The sequence below is a fragment of the Camellia sinensis genome, chromosome 5, assembly GCF_055761805.1.
Source record: "Camellia sinensis isolate YWXY chromosome 5, ASM5576180v1, whole genome shotgun sequence".
NCBI classification, from domain to species: domain Eukaryota; kingdom Viridiplantae; phylum Streptophyta; class Magnoliopsida; order Ericales; family Theaceae; genus Camellia; species Camellia sinensis.
In genome coordinates, this window is record NC_138965.1 from 172,664,696 (window position 1) to 172,672,731 (window position 8,036).

Below are 8,036 nucleotides of genomic sequence, written 5' to 3' on the forward strand. Positions count from 1 at the left end.
TGAATTACTTTAACTTTTTCTTTAAATTTTTATCAATTTTTAAAAGAACTTTTATTCTTATCCTAATTTTTTTTCTTTCACCAATTTTGATGGAAAAAATAATAATTTTCAACGTTTCATCTTTTTAATTTTTTATCAAATTATAATTTGATAAAAAAATATATTAAGGGTTGAAGATTCTCTCAATTGGAATTGTAGTGAAATAACATCTTTAAATAGTCAAAATTTGAGTATGTGATTGGTTGAAATGTGTAATTTAGTTAATTTTCTTCTCATATTTGTATAAAAATTGACATTTATGACTACATCATTATAAGTTGGATTATGGAAAAAAAATTTGAAGTGTCAAACATTTTCCATTTGTAAATATCCTACATATTAAAAAATGAAAAAAAAAAAAGAAAGAAAAAGAAAAAAAAATGTGTAGCTTTTTTATATGTGTTTATCAATTTAGTTTGATGGACAAACAAATGATGTTTCAATTTAAAAAATTAAAAAGTAAAAGAAAAAATAGATTGGAATTTTTTTAGAGATAAAAGAAACCATCTCACTCTTCTGTGTACTATTAAGATTGACCATTTCAATTTAAAAAATTAAAAAGTAAAAAAAAAATAGATTGAGTTTTTTGAAGATAAAAGAAATCATCTAACTCTTCTATATACTATTAAAATAGATTATTTTAATCGTATAAAAAAATAGAAATTGTATTTAGATATTATCCCTATATATTATATTATTATATACAACTATAGTTGTAACAAAATAACTATATTATATATGAAAAGTTATATATTAAGCTTTCATTTTCAATTAATTGAATTATAATTAACAAACTAACAAATAGCAGTAATGGTCTAATGGGACAGAACACTACAAAAAAATTGACATTTTGCAACGGCAAAATGCCGTCGCAAATACTCAAAATGTCGTCTCAAAAGGTTTTTTGTGACAACAGATGACTTTTAGTGACGGCAAAGGGGGTCGCAACAAAGGGGGTCGCAAAAAAGTTTTAGCGACGGCATGTTGCCGTCGCCTTTTTTTTGCGACAGCAAGTTGCCTTTTTTGCGATGGAATTTTTCCGTCGCCATTAATATGAAAAATCTGAGATTTTTTTAGACGACACTATTTTGCCGTCGCTAAAAGTGTTATTTGCGATGGCAAAAAAGTCATCTCTAAAGAATTTTTTGCAACGGGATACCTGTCGTCGCTAAAAAAATATTTGAGACAGCACGATGCTCGTCGCTAAAAGAGTATTTGTGACAGCTAATGGTACCGTCGCAAAAGGCTTTACCTCAATTCTGCCAATATTATTTGCAACGGTAATGTGGGGCCGCCTCAACAAAAAAAAAAAAAAAAAAACCTGCAATAAAATTATTAAAAATATGAAAATTACTTATATTAAATGACAAATAATTGAAAAAGAAACCAATAATTACATAATAATATAAAAATTTCAGTAAAAAAATAACAATTCATCCATAATAAAAATTTTCTTGCATTCATTTATTACAACACATTAGCAAAATTATCTCACTACATAATATTACATAATACATACACAATGTTTAAATACATAATGTTGTTCACAATTCAAAATAACGTAAATCAAAAATAAAAATTTCCCTCATGATTCTTTCGTGGGTAACAAAAACAAAAGTAAATCGCAATCTTCAAACGCCTGTATTCCACAAAAGCAAACTGCTACTCAGGAAATATCTGAAAACAAAAAATAAAAATAATTAATGACAATATAATTATGTGTTAATATTTTAATTACAAAAAAACATAAAAAAATTAACTACTATATAATTACAAAGATAATTAAGTAAATAATTTTGGCTAGATGGAAATCTAGCTCTAGCTCCCAAACCGGGAACCCAATTGGAGTCTCGTCTTCTCCCACAAGTCTCTCGTGCCTAGGCGGTCGTGTGTGCCAAGTTTCGTGCTAAACCGACGCCGTTTGGTGATTTTGGGGCGTCAATACCTCCAATTCAAGTTTCTTAAGGAACTAATTTGCCTAGAGTGAAATCCGACTCTAACTCCCAAACTAAGAACCCGATTGGAGTCTCGTCTTCTCCCACAAGTCTCTCGTGCCTAAACGGTCATGTGTGCCAAGTTTCGTGCAAAACCGACGCCGTTTGAAGATTCTAGAGCGTCAACACCTCCAATTCAAGTTTCTTAAGGAACTAGTTTGTTTAACCCGAAATCCGGCTCTAACTTCCAAATCGAGAACCCGATTGGAGTCCCGTCTTCTCGCACAAGTCTCTCGTGCCTAGACGATCGTGTGTGCCAAGTTTTGTGCTAAACCGACGTTATTTGGTGATTTTAGGGCGTCAACACCTTCAATTCAAGTTTCTTAAAAAACTAGTTTGCCTATAGTGAGATCCGGCTCTAACTCCCAAACCAGGAACTCGATTGGAGTCTTGTCCTCTTCCACAAGTCTCTCGTGCCTAGACGGTAATGTCTGCCAAGTTTCGTGCTAAACCGATGTTGTTTGGTGATTTTGGAGTGTCAACACCTTCAATTCAAGTTTCTTAAGGAACTAGTTTGCCTAGAGTAAAATTCGACTTTAACTCCTAAACCGGGAACCCGATTGGAGTCCCGTCTTCTCTCACAAGTCTTTCGTGCCTAGGCGGTCTTGTGTGCCAAGTTTCATGTTAAACCGGCGTCGTTGGGTGATTTTGGGGGCGTCAACACCTCCAATTCAAATTTCTTAATAAACTAGTGTGCCTATACCTAAATCCGGCTCTAACTCCCAAACTGGGAACCCGATTGGAGTCCCGTCTTCTCCCACAAGTCTCTCGTGCCTAGGTGGTCGTGTGTGCCAACTTTCGTGCTAAACCGACTCCGTTTGAAGATTCTAGGGCGTCAACACCTCCAATTCAAATTTCTTAATAAACTAGGTTGCCTAGACTGAAATTCAGCTCTAACTCCCAAACTGAGAACCCGATTGGATTCTCGTCTTCTCCCACAAGTCTCTCGTGCCTAAGCGGTCGTGTATGCCAACTTTCGTGCTAATCCGACGCCATTTGGAGATTTTGGGGCGTCAACACCTCTAATTCAAATTTCTTAATAAACTAGTTTGCCTAGACCGAAATCCTGCTCTAACTCCCAAACCGGGAACCTGATTGGATTCCCGTTTTCTCCCACAAGTCTCTCGGCTCACAATGAAGTCACAAGAAGTTAGTCATGAAGACAAGAAGATCAAAGATACAATAGAGTCCATGAACCTGTTTTTAAAATTTAATGAAAAAAGAACAGTAGTTGAGGAGGTGATATAGTGATTCTTCTTCTTGCAGAGATTAGATTTGTTTTAGATGTTCCACTAGAAATAAATAAACTCAACAGCAGGTTTCGAAAAGTCTAAATGATCCAAATGGAACCTACAAAGAATATATAGTAGTAATGGAACAGTAGCAACTATGCGGCTCAGAGACAGGCATGGACATTGACACATAAGGACATGCCAACTATGAAAGATCCAAATTCTTTAAACCATTCTGTAACTCAAAAGATGAAGCTCCACAAATATACGGAAGGTTATTGTGCACCCACATATTATATACATATCTTATTATTATACAATGTTATTTTCTTATATCAAAATGCATCTTGATGCATTTTGGCCAAATCCTCAATAATAAGTTTCTTTCAAAAACACTTTAAACATATATGGGCTAGCAGATGTATTTCCAGGAGTGTCACATCAGAGACAGCATCCAACACAGACCATACCAAGGACTAGGTGCCCAGGCTTCCTATCCATTGTGATTTAAAGAACGTGCAGAACACAAAGATTGCTAAACAGAAACCATGATATGTTACAAACACTTCGAGAGACACTTCCCAACATTCATCAAACATTTACAACATGTGTCCAACACACATCCAAACATGTCCTATTTTTATTTTTATTTTTTTTAAATTAGACTCAAACACACATTGGACACTTGGCAAACACATGTCCATCGCTTCGACATTTACAAATTTGAACAAAATAGCTTATGATCCAATGATAAAAGAAAAATAATGAAGATTTAAACCTGTTAATACATCATCCTTTAAACTCTAGAAACCGGTATTATGTTGTACAATCATCCTGCACGTGCACACACACCAAGCACAGTAGTGGCACCACACAGTGGGTGTAAAAGATAAGAGTTTTATTCCAGATGGTGCATGCTGAGTTCAGTTTCCAAGCACAAAAGAACCAGCAAAAAGTTAATCTATTAAAAAAAATAAACAAAATCTCCAACATTAACATTTGTCTTAAATATACCTTAATCATATGTAACTATATAGTAGTAGCGCTTCACTAAATTTTTAAAAAAAATGAGAAGGGGGACATGCATATTGGTATTGATAACTTAGACTTCTAAAGTTTTCTTAGATCAGATACAAGGTGGTAAAGTGAACCATACCTTGAAAAGGTTAAACGGCATCTACTTCTGAATACGAAAACTATGAACCCTTTCATGATCCACAAGATCAAAATAAATATCGTTTCCAATCTGTTCTACTAGGTCTTCATCACGAGCAACCTACAAGTACCAAATGATTATTTAAGTGATACACGCACATTAAGTTTTTTCAATAAAAATAAATAAAAGAGGACATGCTACAATTGTTCACTGAAACAATTGCCAGGTAAGAAACCAAAACCTTGATAATAGTATAAAGGTGAGCCCGAGCTTTGTATCTTCTTTTGTCGTCTTTTTCTTCTTGTTCTTTCTTCAACCTTATCTGGAATAAGATAATTATCTATGTCAACCAAGACCCTGGCATATGCAAACTAACATCTGCACAACACTAAAATTTATGAAATTTATTTAAACTATAAACAAAGCCAAGATTTTACCCTAAGATGCTCTGCAATGTCCTTTTCATCCACATTACAGACTATCTTCTCCTTGTCACTTTCGCGTATATACACAAGCATGTATGCATTTGAATATTTCTTAAATTTAAATAGGGTATTATTGAAACCAGGATTTGTCTGCGGCAACTGTTGAGCAAAGCAGCAAGAGGAAACAAGATAACTTCGTAATCAAAACAAAGATATATGAAGAAAAAGCTCCTGAAGTAATGCTGGTAAATGCCTACCTCTTCCTCACCACCATACTGCTCCTCTAACGCCCTCTTTATGTCTTCCTTTGTTACCCGTTCATCATAAAATTTGAACCTAAACAGGGAAATCATGAAAACCACAACAATAATAGACCTTGACACATGAAATAATGTTGAATGAATGAAAACTTGGAAGACACTACATTAACATAACATAACAAATATCATAAAATAAAAGGAAAAAAGTTTCTAATCAAATCAATTTGAAAATCCCTAATTTTTGAAATTGAAAAACCATAAACTCTAATATTGAAATTGAAAAGCACTAAATCAAAACTCAAAACCCTAATATCTGGACATGTACCTGAAATTGGGTGGTGAGGAGGAAAGGTGCAAGAGCTCCGGTCAAAGGGAGATGTGAGAGCTCTGATTGCTTAGTTTGCTGGTCACGGCCGGAGAGAGAAGCTAAAGACTCCGAAGAACTTCATTTGCTGGTAATGGCTATCGATAGAGAAGCGAAGGACTTTGACAATGGTCGTCGATGTCTGGCTTCCTTCATTCACTGGTCCTTGTGGCTCGACGTTGTCGTCGGTCATGCTCACAATCGCGAGAGAGAGAGAGAGAGAGAGAGATTTGGTAGAAATTAGGGGTTTTGGTTCTAAGAGATTGGAGGTTTTGGTGGGGGGGGGAATGGAAAAAAAATAGGGGGAACCGAGCGGGATTGGGGAAAAAAAAATAGTTTCCATCACAAATAAATATTTAAATAATAAAATTTTTTTTTTTTATTTTTATTTTTTTTTTTTTTGATTTTTGATTTTCTTTTTGTTACTACGGTTGAGAATTTATTTGTTTCATTTTTATTTTAATGAATAAAAAATTATTATTATTATTATTATTTATTTGGTATAAGTAAGGATAATATTTTAATGAAAAATATTTTCTATAAAAATAAAGTTATTTTTTTGTGGTCAATAAAAAATATTTTTCTGTGACCCATTTTTTTTTTTTGTTACTAAAAATTAGGAACTAATTTTTTTTTGTGGTAGAAAATAGGGAGCAGCAGTAGTGGTGAAGGTGGTGGATAAGAGGTAGAGAATAGGGAGTAGCAGTAGTGGTGAAGATGGTGGATAAGAGGTGATAGTGGTGTTGGTGGTGGCAGCGGTGGCGGCAAAGGAGGTTAGTGGTGAAGTTGTGGTAGTGGTAGAGGAAATAGAGTAGCGGTGGTGGAGGAAAGGTTATGGTTGTCGTAGTGGTGGTAGTGGAGTGGTGGCGATAGTGGTAGTAATGATAGTCGTAAAGGTGGAGTGGCAATAGTGGTGGTAGTGGAATGGCATTTGCTGTAGTGGTGAAAGTGGTACAGGAGAAGAGTGATGAGTGAGAAAGAGAGAGACAGACAGACAAACAGACAAAGAGAGAAAGAGATAGAGAGAGAGAGACATAAAAAGAGAGAGAAACAAGAGATGAGCGATACAAAAAGAGAGAGAAAAAGAGCGAAAAGAGACGAACGAGAGAAAGAATAGAAAAATAGAGAGATAGAGAGAGAAGAGAGATGAGAGATGAGCGAGAGAGAAAAAGAAAGATGAGCAAGAGACACAAAGAGAGAAAAGAGATGAGAGAGATAGAGAGAAGAGAGATGAGCGAGAGAGACAGAGAGAGGAGACAAATGAGAGAGATAGAGAGAAAAAAGATGAATGAAAGACACGCAGACAGACAGATAGACAAACAGACAGAGAAAAAAAGTGATGAGTGAAAGAGAGAAAGAGAAGAGTGGTGGTAGTTGAATGACATTTGCAGTAGTGGTAAATATGGTAGAGAATATGGGTGGTGAGAAAGAGAGATGAGTAAGAGACGGATAGAGAAAAGAGATAGAGAGACAGAGAAAGAGACAGAGTGATGAGCGAGAAAAAAACAAAGTGGTCGCTAAAAGTGCATTTTCTTGTAGTGGATCGATAAATCGAAAGGGCGCTCAATAAATAAAAAAGAGATGAGGGAGAGAGTGAGCAAGGCGAACACAGTGGGGGAGAAAGAGAGAGACAGACAGACAGACAAAAAGAGAGAAGAGTGATGAGTGAGAGAGAGAGAGAGACGGAGAGAGAAAGAGATAGAGAGACAAAAAAAGAGAGAGAAACAAAAGATAAGCAAGAGATAAACAAAAAGAGAGAGAAAGAAAGTGAAAAGAGATTAACGAGAGAGAGACGTAAAAAAAAAAAACAGAGAGAGAAAAGAGATGAAGGGGAAAGAGAGAGAAAGAGAAAAAAAAAAAGAAACGAAAGATGAGCAAGAGATAGACAGAGAGAGAGAAAAAAAAAACGAAAAGAGATAAACGAGAGAGAGATAGAGTGAGATAGATAAAGAGAAGAGAGACAGAGAGAGAAGAGAGATGAGTGAGAGACACAGAGAGAAAGAGAGACAGACAGACAGAGAAGAGTGATGAGTGAGAGAGAGACAGAGAAAGAGACACAAAGAGAAAGAAAGAGACAGACAGACAGAGAAGAGTGATAAGTGAAAGAGAGAAAGAGAAGAGAGACAGAGAGACAGAAAGATGAAAAAATGGGTAAAAAGAGAAATGTTATATCAAAATAGTAAGACAACGTCATTTTTTTTTTTTTTTTGTGACAGAAAAATACCGTTGCATTTATTTAAACTATTTTGTGACTATATATATATGAAGTCGTCTCAAAGCCATAATATATATATATATATATATATTTTACTCTTTTTTTTTTTTGGCAATAGTACCTATTACAGTCGCAATTTTTTTTTTTTTTTTTTTTTTTTTTGCGACTGCAGCTGGTACCGTCGCAAAAATACTCTATTTTTTTTGTGACAACAAGTTATAGCGTCGCAAATACTCTATTTTTTGCGACGGCAAGTTGTGTCGTCGCAAAAAGTCACATTTTTTGTGACAGCAAGTTGTGCCGTCTCAAAAAGTTACTTTTTTTTGCTACAGCAAGTTGTGCCGTCTCAAA

At 35.0% G+C, this 8,036-nt stretch overlaps 1 protein-coding gene across 2 annotated transcripts; it reads right to left on the reverse strand.

Moving 5' to 3' along the window:
- Positions 1-1,457: 1,457 nt before the first annotated feature.
- On the reverse strand, positions 1,458-5,740 carry LOC145790990 (ubiquitin C-terminal hydrolase 12-like). 2 transcript variants are annotated; one of them, XR_014330511.1, is made up of 7 exons: positions 5,432-5,740; positions 5,104-5,182; positions 4,859-5,005; positions 4,663-4,743; positions 4,422-4,541; positions 4,044-4,099; positions 1,458-1,716 (listed from the first exon to the last, which is right to left on the reverse strand). XR_014330511.1 is itself a non-coding variant. In XM_082870450.1 (6 exons), exons 3-5 carry the CDS (start codon positions 4,937-4,939, stop codon positions 4,443-4,445), a joined length of 261 nt encoding a protein of 86 aa, XP_082726576.1. In that variant the 5' UTR covers positions 4,940-5,005; positions 5,104-5,182; positions 5,432-5,740; the 3' UTR covers positions 1,458-1,716; positions 4,422-4,442. The 2 variants fall into 2 exon arrangements, 1 of the variants encoding a protein (XP_082726576.1); XM_082870450.1 differs by lacking the exon at positions 4,044-4,099.
- Positions 5,741-8,036: the final 2,296 nt, after the last annotated feature.